This window comes from Thalassophryne amazonica, chromosome 2, assembly GCF_902500255.1.
Source record: "Thalassophryne amazonica chromosome 2, fThaAma1.1, whole genome shotgun sequence".
Taxonomy (NCBI): domain Eukaryota; kingdom Metazoa; phylum Chordata; class Actinopteri; order Batrachoidiformes; family Batrachoididae; genus Thalassophryne; species Thalassophryne amazonica.
The window spans coordinates 140057426-140074274 of record NC_047104.1 but is presented as its reverse complement, the minus strand read 5'-3'; the positions used below and the strand labels follow the sequence as shown (position 1 = coordinate 140074274).

General features: G+C 39.7%; 1 protein-coding gene across 5 annotated transcripts in view; it reads right to left on the bottom strand.

Annotated features, from left to right (window-relative positions):
* ppef1 (protein phosphatase, EF-hand calcium binding domain 1) overlaps positions 1 to 16407 on the bottom strand; it is a 32594-nt gene extending 16187 nt beyond the window's left edge. The window contains exons 1-13 of one of the 5 annotated variants that reach the window (XM_034194696.1): positions 16318 to 16350; positions 14873 to 14977; positions 13774 to 13896; positions 13323 to 13470; positions 12737 to 12769; positions 12185 to 12312; positions 12005 to 12065; positions 8110 to 8273; positions 7185 to 7299; positions 3923 to 3969; positions 3548 to 3714; positions 3412 to 3448; positions 3096 to 3245 (exon numbers count right to left, since the gene is read on the bottom strand). In XM_034194696.1, the coding sequence (XP_034050587.1) occupies positions 3096 to 3245; positions 3412 to 3448; positions 3548 to 3714; positions 3923 to 3969; positions 7185 to 7299; positions 8110 to 8273; positions 12005 to 12065; positions 12185 to 12312; positions 12737 to 12769; positions 13323 to 13377 (957 nt within the window). In that variant the 5' untranslated portion in view covers positions 13378 to 13470; positions 13774 to 13896; positions 14873 to 14977; positions 16318 to 16350. Of the gene's footprint in view, positions 1 to 3095; positions 3246 to 3411; positions 3449 to 3547; positions 3715 to 3922; positions 3970 to 7184; positions 7300 to 8109; positions 8274 to 12004; positions 12066 to 12184; positions 12313 to 12736; positions 12770 to 13322; positions 13471 to 13773; positions 16283 to 16317 lie in introns of those variants that run through there. The other 4 variants (XM_034194680.1, XM_034194692.1, XM_034194687.1 and 1 more) reach the window with 4 other exon arrangements.
* Positions 16408 to 16849: the final 442 nt, after the last annotated feature.

The window sequence follows — 16849 nt, the reverse complement described above, 5'->3', positions numbered from 1 at the left end:
TGCAGGTGGTGACTTTGGGTGTTTCCACTGCATTGATTTTTTTTTTTGTCTCTGGTTCAAAGTGGTGAACCCAACACTCATCCTGGGTAAGAAAACGTTGACCATCAACGTTGACTGCATATGACACGGAATTTAAGCCAAATTGTATGGATTCAAGTTTTAAATCTTGGAAAATTAAAGGTATTATGGCATATTGTAACATAATGGAAAAGAACACATTACAAAGCTTTACGGCATTAAAAGATAATTATAAATTGGACAAGCATGACTTCAGATACTTACAAGGGTAGGCTGAAAAGTTCTAAGGCTCACCAAGAGGAGAAATGCCATTTCAATAAAACTTGGCATGCATTAAGTTAAACTCTTCTGATGACTAACTTATTTTCTTCCAGGTTGTGAGGTAGTTTGTGGTTCATAGCCAAGTTTGAAAGTTCGAGGTAGACGGAAACAGCAAAAATGGACAAAATCTGGCATCGCGGTGTGATTAAGTACCTGCATAAGAAGGGGTTAAAGCCCAAGGACATTCATGCAGATATGGTTGCTACATTAGGGGATGAAGCTCCCTCCATATCTACAGTGCAGAAGTGGGCAGCTGAATTTAAGAGGGGCAGAGAGAGCCTTGAAGACAACCCAAGGTCTGGGCAGCCTGCAACAGCCACAACCCAGAAAAACATTGACCTTGTTCATGAAATGGTGATGGACCACAGACGATCGATGATTAATCAGCTAGCAGATGCTGTGGGAATATCCCGTGAGCGAATTGAACACATTCTGCATGAAGAACTTGGAATGTCAAAGGTGTCAGCTCGGTGGGTGCCACGTCTTCTGACGCCTGTTCAGAAACGCACCAGGCCAGTCATGTCGAAGGCAAACTTGGTGCAATTTGAAGAGGATCCAGCCAATTACATGGAACGTTTTCTTACCCAGGATGAGTGTTGGGTTCACCACTTTGAACCAGAGACAAAAAAAAACAATCAATGCAGTGGAAACACCCAAGGTCACCACCTCCAAAGAAGGCAAAGGTCATTTCATCTGCAGCGAAGGTCATGGTTTCAGTTTTCTGGGAAGCCAAGGGCATTGTGTTCGTGGACTATCTTGAAAAGGGACAAACCATAAATGGACAGTACTATTCTAACCTACTGAGACAGTTACGCGAGGCTATCAAAAAGAAGCGACCAGGAAAGCTGACAAAAGGGGTGCTGTTCCATCAAGACAATGCCCCAGCTCACAAGTCAACAGTGGCCATGGCCACTATCCACGAGTGTGGATTTGAACTGGTAGATCATCCACCATACTCCCCTGACTTGGCACCCTCGGACTTTCATCTATTCCCAAACCTGAAAAAAAAAAAAAAAAAACTTGACTGGGAAGCACTATCGGAGCAAGGATGAGGTGATGGCTGCCGCTGAGGACTATTTTGACTCAAGATGAAAGCTTCTATGCCAAGGCAATCAAAGCACTCAAGCACCGCTGGAAGAAGTGTGTGGAGTTACACGGAGACTATGTAGAAAAATAACCCTGAATTTGTTCAATTCGACAACTGCATCATAGTCTGCCTTAGAACTTTTAAGCCTACCCTCGTACAAATACACCAATACTTCTTAAAAGAAATAAAAACACAGGTGATGAACCTAGTAAAATCATACAATTAATGGATACATGCATACAGTGGAAACTTGACATCTGTAGTCTCTAAGCTTTAGCAGGGAATTGCCAGGGATAGGGCGGTATCCACAAACTATATCAAGGAGAAATGAGAGAAAGAACTTAATTCCCAGATAACCAATCAACAGTGGGAGAAACGTGTGAAACTGTCTTTTCTACTTCCTGCTCTACGTATTGGCGTAAATTCAGTTGGAAGAATCTTGTCCGTTTCTTTATTAACCCTAAAATTAAGACCTTTTTATCCTTAGCGGGCTGCATGTGTTGGAGGGGTTGTGGGGATGGAGAGGCGAATCACCACCATATTTTCTGGAGGTGCCCCAAAATACATCAGTTTTGGGATAGCATTTGGAACATTATGCAGCAGATTCCTGGACAGCAAATCCCATTTTCATGTTCGGCTTTATATTTGGAGGACCTACCAAAAGAAATGACAAGAAATGAGAGATAAAATACTGACTGCAGCAATAAAAAGCAATCACTCGTAAGTGGTTACAAACCGACCCACCCACAGTAGATAACTGGCTAAAAACTGTCAGAGATTCATGAGTTAGAGAGTGACTTTCCTTCAGAGACTGGAAAAAGATGTATATATTGCAAAATGGACTTCATTCTGGAAGGAATAAGGGATGTGGCTGATGGTTTCACCTCGTCATTCTACCTTTTCTCTGGGATTGTAAAAAAAAACAAAAAAAAAAAAACACACAACTTGGTTAGACCTTACTTGTGTGACGCACCATGAGGCAGCTTTGTTGCAATTTGGCGCTATATAAATGAAAATAAATTGAAAATTGAAATTGACTCTGTTCCAAATTGGTAAGATAATATATTTTGTATTCTGACTTGAGATGTTAAGCGGCATTGTTGTTTGGACTGTGCTGGAATTTTTACTTTCGTTCAAAAAGAATGAACATAGAGGGACAGCTCAGGTGGGACAGTTTTGAGACAGAGTCAGAGAGGTGAGATTGAGATGGTTTGGACATTTGCAGAGGAGGGACCCAGGGTATATAGGGAGAAGGATTCTGAGGATGGAGCCACCACGCAGGATGCTAAGAGGGAGACCAAAGAGGAGGTTTATGGAAGTGCTGAGGGAGGACATGCAGGTGGTTGGTGTGACAGAGGAAGATACAGAGGACAGGGTGAGATGGAAACAATTGATCTGCTGTGGCAACCCCTAACGGGAACAGCTGAAAGAAAAAAAAAGTAGTTCAAAAAGAAAATAAAATCTAAGTAAAAAAAGAAAAAGAAAAAAAAAAACACACACACACACACACAAAAAAAAATCAACTAACTAACATTTGTCAGTAGGTGGTTTGAGTGATGCCATGAGGCTCGCCACACCTGTCTTTGTGCAGTCCATCACAGAGAGAAGTATTTACGGTGGATGCGATTCATGTAAAATAGGAGAATGAAGGATGTTGAGGTTCTCCAACCTGTTGTCTTTCTATGGAGCTGAGGAAGTCGAGGTCAGTGCAGTCTGATATCCCTCCGTGAACAATCAAGATCTTCCCATCTATCACTGCTGCAACCGGCAGAAGACTGAACACATCTTGAAACAGCTGGAGGATCTCATCACCGTGTGTCTGCACAGACACACAGAAGTGATGTTGATGACTGTAAACAGTCTGATTAATCCACAACTATGAGAGGCAGCAGTCAGAGTGCATAATGTCTAACACGTCTCAACGCTATATACAGTTACAGCACAATGATTACATACATCTAGAACCTGTAGGGCTTCAGCTGTACCTTGTACTTGTGCATGACTTCTTTTGCAAACCCATATCTGAAACAGAAAGGATTGGTCATCCCATCCTCTGTGTAGTAAACCCAAAATACTGAAGTATTTTGCCACAAAGATTGTAGCATTGATGCTTTAACTAACCTGAGGTTCATTATGTGGTCTTCATGGTTTCCTCGGTTCAGGTGCACGTGATCGGGATACAGCAAAAGGTAAGAAAACAGGAGAATGACCACTTCAAAGGACTTTTTGCCCCGATCCACAAAGTCGCCATTAAATACATACGGTGTCTCAGCAGATGGAAGGCCATTCTGAACGATACCAACACAGGCACAGAGGGAAAAGCTGAAGTCAGAGCAGCCCGAGTCCTTTGGCTGTTTACTATGCTTTTTATTTGGACATGAAAATATTTTGAATTTTGTCAAAGTGCACATTAGAAGCATCTGCAGTAATGACAGCAGACATTAGTGACTGAGGGAAGGATCCCGTTTTAGAAACAATGTCAAATTGTAACCATACCTTATAAAATATGAGAAGTAAGTCATCGAGGTGGCCATGCAGATCACCTGAGAGAAAAATAAACAAATGGATAAATACTGTAAATACACAAAAAAATATAATGATATAGTTTTGTGCACAAATCCAAGGCATGAAGTTTTTTTAAGCAAGGATAGTAGAGAAGCTTGAATCTTCGACTGGACTGGGTTGCTTGACGCGAGGACGGTTCGCTTCAAATTGCAGAAGCTTCCTCAGCTAAAATTTTTGCTCTGGAAGTCTGACCTCTGTCTGACTCTTGTAGAGACGAATGAATAGAAGCCAGTAAAAGCTGGAGTTTTAAACCTAGCTGAGAGGCAGACTGCTATAGGCTAGTGACTAAACAATAGCTCTAATTAGCAACTATTGTGCTCTAGTTAGCACTCTCCTAATGACAGGGCAGCTGTCCCTCCTAATGATGGGATGGATGCCTTTCTTGATGCTCCCTTGATGACGTGAATGACTCATTACCATGAACAAAATACTGGAACTCCTTTGACCTGAGTATCCCATTGTAAACAGGGGATAAAGCATGTCTCAGACCCCCTCCCCGGTTAAGGCTGGGTTTCAAACATTTCACAAAGAATGCCTCCTTGACCCCTCTCAAACCATTTCTTCTCTCTGGCTAATATATATTAGCCAGCTGCCTTGTCATTAGGAGAGTGCTAACTAGAGCACAATAGTTGGTAATTAGAGCTATTGTTTAGTCACTAGCCTATAGCAGTCTGCCAATTTTATTCACTTTATACATGCTTCCCTTAGGCAGTATTATTAGACGGCATTGCTTAAATTTTCATTGTTACGCAGATGATACCCAGCTTTATCTATCCATGAAGCCAGAGGACACACACCAATTAGCTAAACTGCAGGATTGTCTTACAGACATGGATGACCTCTAATTTCCTGCTTTTAAACTCAGATAAAACTGAAGTTATTGTACTTGGCCCCACAAATCTTAGAAACATGGTGTCTAACCAGATCCTTACTCTGGATGGCATTACCCTGACCTCTAGTAATACTGTGAGAAATCGTGGAGTAATTTTTGATCAGGATATGTCATTCAAAGCGCATATTAAACAAATATGTAGGACTGCTTTTTTGCATTTACGCAATATCTCTAAAATTAGAAAGGTCTTGTCTCAGAGTGATGCTGAAAAACTAATTCATGCATTTATTTCCTCTAGGCTGGACTATTGTAATTCATTATTATCAGGTTGTCCTAAAAGTTCCCTGAAAAGCCTTCAGTTAATTCAAAATGCTGCACTTAGAGTACTAACGGGGACTAGAAGGAGAGAGCATATCTCACCCATATTGGCCTCTCTTCATTGGCTTCCTGTTAATTCTAGAATAGAATTTAAAATTCTTCTTCTTACTTATAACGTTTTGAATAATCAGGTCCCATCTTATCTTAGGGACCTCATAGTACCATATCACCCCAATAGAGCGCTTCGCTCTCAGACTGCAGGCTTACTTGTAGTTCCTAGGGTTTGTAAGAGTAGAATGGGAGGCAGAGCCTTCAGCTTTCAGGCTCCTCTCCTGTGGAACCAGCTCCCAATTCAGATCAGGGAGACAGACACCCTCTCTACTTTTAAGATTAGGCTTAAAACTTTCCTTTTTGCTAAAGCTTATAGTTAGGGCTGGATCAGGTGACCCTGAACAATCCCTTAGTTATGCTGCTATAGACTTAGACTGCTGGGGGGTTCCCATGATGCACTGAGTGTTTCTTTCTCTTTTTGCTCTGTATGCACCACTCTGCATTTAATCATTAGTGATTGATCTCTGCTCCCCTCCACAGCATGTCTTTTTCCTGGTTCTCTCCCTCAGCCCCAACCAGTCCCAGCAGAAGACTGCCCCTCCCTGAGCCTGGTTCTGCTGGAGGTTTCTTCCTGTTAAAAGGGAGTTTTTCCTTCCCACTGTCGCCAAGTGCTTGCTCACAGGGGGTCGTTTTGACCGTTGGGGTTTTTACGTAATTATTGTATGGCCTTGCCTTACAATATAAAGCGCCTTGGGGCAACTGTTTGTTGTGATTTGGCGCTATATAAATAAAATTGATTGATACAACAAAACTGATTAAAAACATTGTAAACATCAAATAATGGGGTGTGCAGCCAGTACATTCTGAGTGCTCGTCCCAACCACAGATAAATGAGGAGGGTTGCATTAAGAAGGGCATCCAGTGTAACAAAAAAACAAGCAAAAAAACCAAAACATTCACACCAGAAATCAAAATTCCACGTTGGATTGGTCGAGGCCCAAGTTAACAATGACTGCCAATGGTATGATTATCCTTTCCATTCCAGAGTGGGACAAGAAGTCCTTTCTTGTAATCTGTAGCCATCTTCCAGAATGAAACAAAGAATGTTTCCAATGCCAGGAGAACAAACCCATCATAAAAACCTTAAATATGCACTTTAATTGTTCAATCACTAGACAGTGATACAATTTTTCAAATTCATGTCTCAAAGATAATTCTGCCAATAGCATTTTTTAGGGAAGACTGGGAGAGTTTCAGCACATTCTACAGAAGACAAACTGTATCATTAAATACCCACATGTATCAGGTAATGTGCGATATTTTGCGGTTTATATAATGGAGATTTTATGAGAACTAATTTTAATTAATAAAAAAGGTTATGGTCTTGTCTTGAAGTCATTGTGATATCTGATATACACCATAGTTACTGCAACATGATTGGGTGGTGATGAGGTGATGTGTGCGGGTTAATATAAAATCTCAAATCAGACATATGTGCACATAATGGCACATATGGCCTTGCCTTGCAATGTGGAGCGCCTTGGGGCAACTGTTTGTTGTGATTTGGCGCTATACAAGAAAAAAGTTGATTGATTGATTGATTGATAATAACAGAAAACGTATAAATCATTTTTTATTTACACTGAATATTCAAGCTTCCTTAATGGAATGAAGTCAAGATAACAAATTGCTCCATCTGAATGGCCACACAGAGGAGTGATATTTAGACTCGAGCATTTTTTACTTTAATGAGATGAGACTGTGCAGGAGGCAGCAGATGTGGAAAAGGAGTCGAGTGTTTGATCAGTGTGCAAATAAACATCCGTTCTTGGAAAGTGATCATTAAGACAGTCAACTATACTTAAATCACATGAAACAAAGTCGGTATCACTTTCCTGGTAAGCAAATGATACATTCATTCACTACTCCATCAGAGGACATCGAGTAGTGTCGCTTCAGAAAATCCTCAGAAGAAAATCTTTGGTCACCTACCACATATAGTTATTTCTTTGGTGTAGGATGTTGACAAGTGGATGACATTGGGCATCTGCTTGAGAAGCTTCTTAGTTTCACAGAGCAGCTGCAGCACATATCTGGCATGAAGAAGCTGTGGGAACAAACCTGCAAGTCTGTAAGAGCGCCTAAAAACATTGTTTCATTGCACAGTATAAGCCCCATCTTCCACCTGCTGTAAAGCAGCACACAGCACAGTGCACTGGTACTGTACAACCAAAAGTAACAAGTATAAAAGTTAAGCACAGAGTTGTTACCTCTGTCAAGGAGGTTATGTTTTTGGTCGCGTCCGTTTGTTAGTTGGTTTGTTAGCAGGATTACTCAAAAAAAAAAAAAAATCTTCAACGGATTTCAATGAAATTTTTTTTACCAGGGGTGTATCTTGGCCTAACTTAGAAGTCATTAAATTTTGGTAATAATGTGCACAATCCAGATCCAGTAACTTTTTAAAGGATTCTTTATCATTGCAGGATAGGGCCAATTTCAACATTTTTGCATCTAACTTCATGAAGACGGGTCACAAAGGCTGAACAAAAATTAAGTTACGACAACAATCATTTAGCATTTGGTTCTCCTCATTGAATAAACTTATTAGAAAATGAAAAAAAAAAAAAAAAAAAACTTGTGTAGTTCATGCAGTTTCTCTTTACATTTGCTGAAGATCTAAGGGTTTAACCACTAAATCTGAAACATGACGGTAGATGCGTGAAACAATGTGGAATAAGTCTCTTTGTCAAAGGGTATTCCATGTGACGTCAGTGACCCTATGGCCTTGGCGGAGGTTTTTGCTCTCTGAATGCTTCTAGTTCTACTATACTTTCAAACAAAGCGCTTCACTGGATGGCGGTACAAAATATTCAAGGGGTAAGAAAAAAAAGAAAAAAAACACAGACATATTAGGTACCTGCACCTCCTTAAAAGCACTGAGGAGTACATTTGTATCAGATACGGAGAGCGGAAACGTAAGTCTTGGCCCAGTATACGACTCTGGCACGGAGATAAATTCATAGCTGTTGTCTCGATCCAACCAGGGTTCAACCACAGGATGCAGCAACTGCGAGATGAAGTCTAGAAGACACAGAACAAGCAGCTGTGAGTGCAGCACGTTCCATTCATGGCTTCTAAATTTGACAACATTCAAACCTTGAACTCCACAAGCATGAATGCATTAAATCTGAGGTGTGGTTCCCATTCTCCTCCAAACAAACATCACACTAAATGGATCCTCAGGGCTGCAGCTGGAATACATCTGGATATATTCCAGCTGGATGTGTTCTGGATGTTGGCCAAAACACTGTTTGGCCAGTTTTATGTGACCTTAAAACACTCTAATATGCTAATTAAAATTGATGACCTCTAATTTATGCACACACCAAACCACTGGGGGCATCTACAAAATCTTTAAATTACAAATTTTAATTCAATATAAAGTCCATGATGATGACATACTGAGGATGATAAATAATTGGAGGAGCAGAAGGTTTATCTCAGACTATTAGGTTTTTACCTGGATGAGCAGGTCAATATGCACTTAAAAGGTGTGAGATGTAATACAGTAAACAACACATTGGCCTCCACATCCAGAGGTAGCTGCTTAGCAACAGAGCATATTTAACAGATTTTATAAATGGAAACATGAAGGTACGACTCAGAAAAATGAATTTAATCAGATTTTAAAAAAAACAAAACATTTTCTTGTGTTCGTAAATGTATAAAATTAGAAACAGCAAAAACATGCAAAGAACTCATAGTACGATTATGGCACCATCTAGACAGGAAATAGCCAAATGCCTTTTGTTTTTCACTGCATTTGCATCCACCTGTAAAGCTGAGCGTACTTGCTCTACTACAGCTTCAATCAACATGAAAGCTGAGAGCTAAAGATATTAAAACATATGAATAAAAAAAGTATTTTAGAAATTCCAACACCAGCATACAGTAGTGTTCAGAATAATAGTAGTGCTATGTGACTAAAAAGATTAATTCAGGTTTTGAGTATATTTCTTATTGTTACATGGGACACAAGGTACCAGTAGATTCAGCAAATTCTCACAAATCCAACAAGACCAAGCATTCATGATATGCACACTCTTAAGGCTATGAAATTGGGCTATTAGTAAAAAAAGTAGAAAAGGTGTTCACAATAATAGTAGTGTGGCATTCAGTCAGTGAGTTCGTCAATTTTGTGGAACAAACAGGTGTGAATCAGGTGTCCCCTATTTAAGGATGAAGCCAGAACCTGTTGAACATGCTTTTCTTTTTGAAAGCCTGAGGAAAATGGAACGTTCAAGACATTGTTCAGAAGAACAGCGTAGTTTGATTAAAAAGTTGATTGGAGAGGGGAAAACTTATATGCAGGTGCAAAAAATTATAGGCTGTTCATCTACAATGATCTCCAATCAGGGTTCGATTTTAGCGGTTACCCAGGAACCCGTGGCACCCTACTTTGGGGGCGGGCACACAACTCTTTAGACTTGCATTCCCGAATGGAATCCACCTTTTTTATTTCATAACTGTACAGAAATCTATCAAATTTGGACAAAATTTGCGCAGAATTTGACTTTCTGAGACTGACACATACACAAAACGTCATCAAAAAAATGTTCTTCTCCTCTGTTTGTAATGCCGCGTTTTATTAAACACAGATCAAATGGAGCATTTTTGAGGGAAGAGCGAACAGCAGCCAGCTGAGAGTTTTTTTTTTTTATTTCTCTACGTGTGCACGCGAGCAAATAATCCGTGAAGATTATTTTATTTATTAACTACACAGATGTATAATAAAAGCAAATGGTGACTGGTTTATAAACACAATTATGACAGAGTTTTTGAGGGAAGAGCTGCCTTAGATTCTGAGGAAGAACACCTTGAAGTGCTGCAGAGAATGGCAGATGACCATGATGACTGCTAATAGATTTTCTGTAATCACAAGTGTAATCAACACTCATGGCAGCCATGATTGTTAATGGGCTGGATGTTTAGTAAAACATCGGCAGCTGAGATGACCCCATGCCAATCTGCCTGTGCATATTGGCATGGGGTCATCTCAGCTTCTGACAAGGTTAGAAAATTTTGAAATTTCAGAAAATATTACTCTAAAAACACAAAAATTCCCTTCCATAATTTCATCCTGTCTGATGAAGGGCGAGGCCCGAAACGTCACCTATGGTGTGTTATTAAACGCTTGTTTGGGAGCTAACTGGCTGTGCGGATCTCTTTCGTTTTTTGTTCTTCCATAATTTCACCCCAAATATCACCAGAATGTACAATTTGCATCCTTTTATATCAAAATTTTGTGGGGGGCATGCCCCCAGACCCCCCTAGTTGCTTTGCCGCTATGCTGCGTAGCGGTAGGTTTGGTACTGAACTTTTCTGAGGGGCACCAAACTTTTCAGATTTGGGTGCCCTTAAGGCACACAACTATTTATTCTAAAAGGCAAACCCTGTCTCCAATGCTTTAAAATGGACAAAAAAAAAACAAAAAAACAAAAACAAAAAAACAGAGACGTGTGGAAGAAAACGGCAAACAACCATCAAAATGGATAGAAGAATAACCAGAATGGCAAAGGCTCACCCATTGATCAGCTCCAGGATGATCAAAGACAGTCTGGAGTTACCTGTAAGTGCTGTGACAGTTAGAAGACACCTGTGTGAAGCTAATTTACTTGCAAGAATCCCCCGCAAAGTCCCTCTGTTAAATAAAAGACATATGCAGAAGAGGTTACAATATGCCAAAGAACACATCAACTGGCCTAAAGAGAAATGGAGGAATATTTTGTGGACTGATGAGTAAAACTGTTATTTTTGGGTCCAAGGGCCACAGACAGTTTGTGAGACGACCCGCAAACTCTGAATTCAAGCCACAGTTCACAGTGAAGACAGTGAAGCATGGTGGTGCAAGCATCATGATATGGGCATGTTTCTCCTACTATGGTGTTGAGCCTATATATCACATACCAGGTATCATGGATCAGTTTGGATATGTCAAAATACTTAAAGAGGTCATGTTGCCTTATGCTGAAGAGGACATGCCCTTGAAATGGGTGTTTCAACAAGACAATGACCCCAAGTACACTAGTAAACGAGCAAAATCTTGGTTCCAAACCAACAAAATTAATGCCTCGCAGATGTGAAGAAATCATGAAAACTGTGGTTATACAACTAAATACTAGTTTAGTGATTCACAGGATTGTTAAAAAAGGAGTTTGAACATAATAGTTTTGAGTTTGTAGCGTCAACAGCAGATGCTGCTATTATTGTGAAGACCCCCTTTTCTACTAATAGCCCAATTTCATAGCCTTAAGAGTGTGCATATCATGAATGCTTGATCTTGTTGGATTTGTGAGAATCTACTGGTACCTTGTTTCCCATGTAACAATAAGAAATATACTCAAAACCTGGATTAATCTTTTTAGTCCCATAGCACTATTGTATGTCAAAAATGTAACTAAAAGAGCAGTGCATAGAGTGCCAATTCACATCTTTGAACCATTTTAGTAGCAATGCCACCATCCAATGTTACATGATCAAAGTCCCTTTCACACGTGGGCAGAAAGCAATACATCCTCTGATATTACATGTACCTAAAAAGATGGAAATGCCAAAAATGGCAATTACAAATAGTACTCTGGTAAGTGCCGACAAACAGATTCATGCCTTTGCCTCTTCTAGATTAGATTACTGTAATTTATTATTTTCTGTTTTGCCACAGACAAGGATGAGGTCTGCAACTGGTTCAAAGTGATGCTTGAATTGAGACAAGGACAAGAAAGTCTGATTTTGGCAACATATCAGTTCCTCACTTGATCCATTTCCATTCAGCGGAGTGAAGTGATCCAGCATGAAACTGAAGAAACTGGAGAGCTGAGGAAAGATGGAAGATAAAACATTTTATAGAGCTTGTTTGATTTTTCTAAATGTCATTGGGACTTGGCTTTCCTTTTTTAGCAGAAAGAAAAAAGTTTGAAAGAGGGGAAAGTCACCTGGAGCTGGTCCTGTTCTTGAGCATATTCAATGGACTGAAAGATGTTCCACGTGTATCTGCGTCTCATCTCCAGACGGGCCACATAGCGCCGGTACCACTGCTGGATCAAAATCACTGCCTTCATAGCTAAAACGAGATTAACATTTTATTTAGAGGCAACAAAAATCCAGTTTTGATTCTACAAGCCAGTAAAGTGTCACACTAAAGGATCAACTATTAGACACAAATTCCACTGCAATCCCTGCAACTTTCATCCTGAACTACAGCATCATGCAAACATTTACAAAGGTAACAACGGTAATATCAACCTTAACCTGTGGTGCCACGCCCCTCCTAGAACATGTGCAAGGGGTAATCTGCAGTAGCAAGTTTGATCACCATCAATGAAGTCTTTGTAGAGTTAAAACATACACAAAGTATGTGGCCTCAATTAGAACTGAAATGTGCTTTGGGAAATATTTTGCAAGTCTTTGTAAAGATATTTCATAAAAAAAATACCACCCTAAACATGATGGTACATGATTCGGAGTAGTCTTTAGACAGGACTTACTCAGAGCCGGGCTGGGAGTGATGGCTGCTTCATCTGCGTTGGAAAAAAAAAGAAAGTACAATTCATCATAAGAAAGGAATTTTTCCTGAGCTTACTTAGTCTGCAGCTGTGAGGTCGCACCTACAGAGAGACAGAGCGCAAGAGACAACCATAACAAGACACAGGAGACAATGTGACGAACTGCAGAATGAGAATAAAAAGCTTTTGGGAGATGCAGCACTTGTTAAATAAACGAGTGATGAAAAAATGACTCCATCCGCTGTGTGTACGTGCACATGCAAGAAATCTGCAGAAACGGCTAAATTAATTATCAGTAATAGAACACAACAAGCAACAGCGGCCACCAGTGGCTCTCCAGGTGCAGGGCGGGTGACCTGTGGGCCAAAGCTGTTGACCCTTTTTGTCACTGGTGACATTTTAAAATGTCACCAGTGACAAAAAGGGTCAACACCAATCTAACAGAATTCAAAACAACCAGCTTTGAAAGCAGTACTAATGATAAAATAGATGAGTTGTTCTTTTGTCTGATATACCTTTTCAACAATGGATAGCTCTATAACAGGTAAAAATATGAACAATTATTTACCCGTCTCCAGGCTTTTTTGTTGCATTTCTGTGGCAACCGAGGTGCCGCAGCCCATGATGATGACCAACGAGAGTGCACAGTCAGTGTTTCCCAAGCTGGGAGCCCAGGGTCAAATCTGATAAACGGCATGTGACTGAGAGGAAGAAATCTGAGGAGATAAACAGACCAACCTGTGTCTCACAATCCACTTTTACCAAACATAAAACTCTGCAGAGCTTCAGAGAAACAACAACTCAATTTCAATTTAATCAGCTAAAAAGCGTCAAATCACAACAAAAGGCACCCCAAGGCGCCTCACACAGAACAGCTCAATATAAAATAAAATAAAAAAAAATCAAATACATAATTAAAAACAGAAGTAAAAATAAAAAACAGACAAAAAAATAAAAGTTATTTATAAGAAAGACAATAAAAAAAGATTTTAAGTCTTGACTTAAAAATGTTCACGGACTCCGACTGCCTCACGGTCACAGGAAGACCGTTCCACAGAGCAGGTGCATGATAAGAAAAAGCTCTTTGACCAGGTGACTTCTTCTTCACCCTGGGAACACAGAGTAGTGAGTAACTCAGCTCCCTGAAACAGTAACAAAGCATTAAATTAATAATTGCACAATAACATTCGCCATTAATACATTTGTTCACAAATTAATGTATGAATCCATAACTAAAAATACTAAAACACCAAGCAATTAATAATTTGACATTTTAATGTTTAGTAAAAAGAGTAATTAAGAATTTACCCATCAAATATTAACCCATCAATAAATAACCAAAAGGAAAAAGGAATGTACAAAAACACCATTAATTTAACAACATTAATAAATTCATAAATTTACTTGAAAATACTGCAGTTTTAAAAGAAATAACTGAATTCACAAATTGATATTAAGAATGTAAGTTCCTTCAGGTGCCCCTTTGTTTTCACTCAGGATTGCCACAGCAGATCCAAGGTGGAGCTGCATGTTGATTTGGCACAGGTTTTTCACCAGATGTCCTTCCTGACGCAACTCCACATTACATGGAGAAATGTGGCAGGGGTGGGGTTTGAACCGTGAACCTTCCACACTTAAACCAAGCGCACTAACCACAGGTTTTAATTGTTTGTTTTTTTAAAGCCCTTCTGTGAAGAAAAGCAATTCAAATTAGCAATGGATGAGGTGGCTCTAATTGGTCAAAGGGTAGCACCCATTCCCAGAGCAAAACTGTGTATAACCCTCATACCTCTACTGCTTTTCAAACATTATTTGAGCAGCAAAAACTCACTTTTCAAAACATATTATGAGTGTATCATATGTGCATTGCTTCAGGGCGTATTGTTTGATTTTCACCCTCTGAAAAAGTCCTAAACTGAGTTTTAAGGTACTCTGCCAACAAAGTGTTTGTAGTCTATGTCAGGGTTGCGTTCTGCCACACCTTGTAAACTGTGCATGTCACAGTGGAACAGCCATGAAGATTGTTCAAAAATGGTAATATTCCTATCATTTCTCATTTTCATTTGTTGAAATACATTCATTTTCTACCCTTTTATCCGAGTCCAGATCAGCTCACACCTCCTTATCCCTGACCAGGCCCTCTTAACTCCTCTTGGGGGATCCCGAGGTATTACCAAGCCATTGTGAGATATAATTCCTCCTGCATTTCCTGGATCCTCCTTCCTGTTGGACATGAATGGAAGACATCCTTAGAGACACTTGTATCCACCAATGTGTTCTTTTGGTCATTTGGTCATTACCCAGAGCTCATGATCCTAGGTGCAGAAGTGAGCATAAGGTGACTGGCAAATCAAGAGAGTCTCCCGCCTCGCTCAGCTCTTCACCAGGACTGTCTGGTAAAGCATCTGCAGGACCTGAGACGCAACACTGATGTGTCTATCAATCTCCCACTCCAAGCATGACATACTTGAACTCCTCCTCTTGGAGCATTAACTTTCCCCTGGCCCAGAGTGGACAATCCACCCTTTTCTGACAGAGGACCATGGTCTCAGATTTGGAGGTGCCAATTCTCATCCAAGTTGCTTCACAATTTCTATAGCTCCAACTCATGATGAGATCGCCTCAAGGCGCTTTACACAACACAATACCAAAAATAGAGAAAAAATTGAATAAATAAATGATATCATACCATCCTCTGCATACTCTCACAGCACCTTCCACAAGACACCTCAGGATACTCAGCCATTAGACTGCTGTCATTTCCACAAAACATGTAAACAAGTATTGTTATAAATCTATCTAAAAAGATATAACATCTCTCTCTCTCAAAATTGACCTATATATTGGTTGAATTATTTGTTGGAATTCTGGCATCACAAATTTCTGAAGGGTCTGCTTCACTGATCAGATTTAAAACAACAAAACAAACAACAACAGAAAAAAACCCATAAAAACACTTTTAATGTGGCAATGAATCAACCGCAGCAAACTTTCCAAAAAATGTGTAATTTTTTGGAAAGTTCTTAGATTACAATTTGCTTTAGCTTTTGAGAGATTCACATTTTTTGGCTCACAACTCAAGTTTTCAGTAAGTACCAATGAGCCGGAAGAATATTCTTGGAGAATAACTAAACGAGTTAAACGAAAATACTTTTAAAAAACATTCAAAACACAAGAGAAATCATACAGCATTTGGAAATTACTGTAATGGGATGGATAAATAAATAAATAAATTAAAATCTGCAGTAAAAGTACTTCAAAATGTGTTTGGATCACGTCCCCAACCATCTACGATTTATTTCGAAACCGGATGTAGTTCGTATTTTATGCTGAAACTTGACCACAGAACAACTGCAAACAAACGTCATTACCGTAAACGGTTCGTGTTTGAGCGCCTTCAAATCCAAAATACGAGGTTCTGTCACACGTGAAATACTCGCGTGTCAATTTACACGCCTTAATTACAACACTAAAACATATTAGTATAAACGTTATTCGAGTGACCGCATTATTTTAGGAATACATTACTTACTCAGGACAAACAAATGCACGCATTTACTTACCTGTGCCAAGAGGAAATCGGGACTGTTGCACAAAATCTGGCATCGGAAGTTCGCAGGTTTGCTGAAGGTAATAAAGAGTAAAATACGTCCGCCGACGTAATGAAAGCTGCCGGGAGGCGGAGGGATCACAGACGGTGCACTCCCTGAAAACTAGACCGTTTCATCAAAGCCCAAAAAAGGATTTTATTTTTTTATTTTGCGCTCCCTAGGTGGCATAGAGGAAGATTTTCTTAAAAAGAAAACCCGAAAATTCTGGGATGACATTTTGGTGAAAGAAAATCCTCCTCTGTACCTCTTCATCATGAAGCTGTATAACTGGTGATACAAAATGCAAAACACGCACTATGCACAATTTCTCCAATCACACCAACAGAAGCCTATAACGTCTTCTGGGTTGTCTGGATATCTTGGTGGCTTTCCTCACTCTTCCCCTTCTTGCACAATCACACAGTTTTTGAGAACTGTCTGCTCCATGCAGATTTACCATAGAGTGCCAAACTGTATTTCTTCATAACTGATGTAAATAAATTCC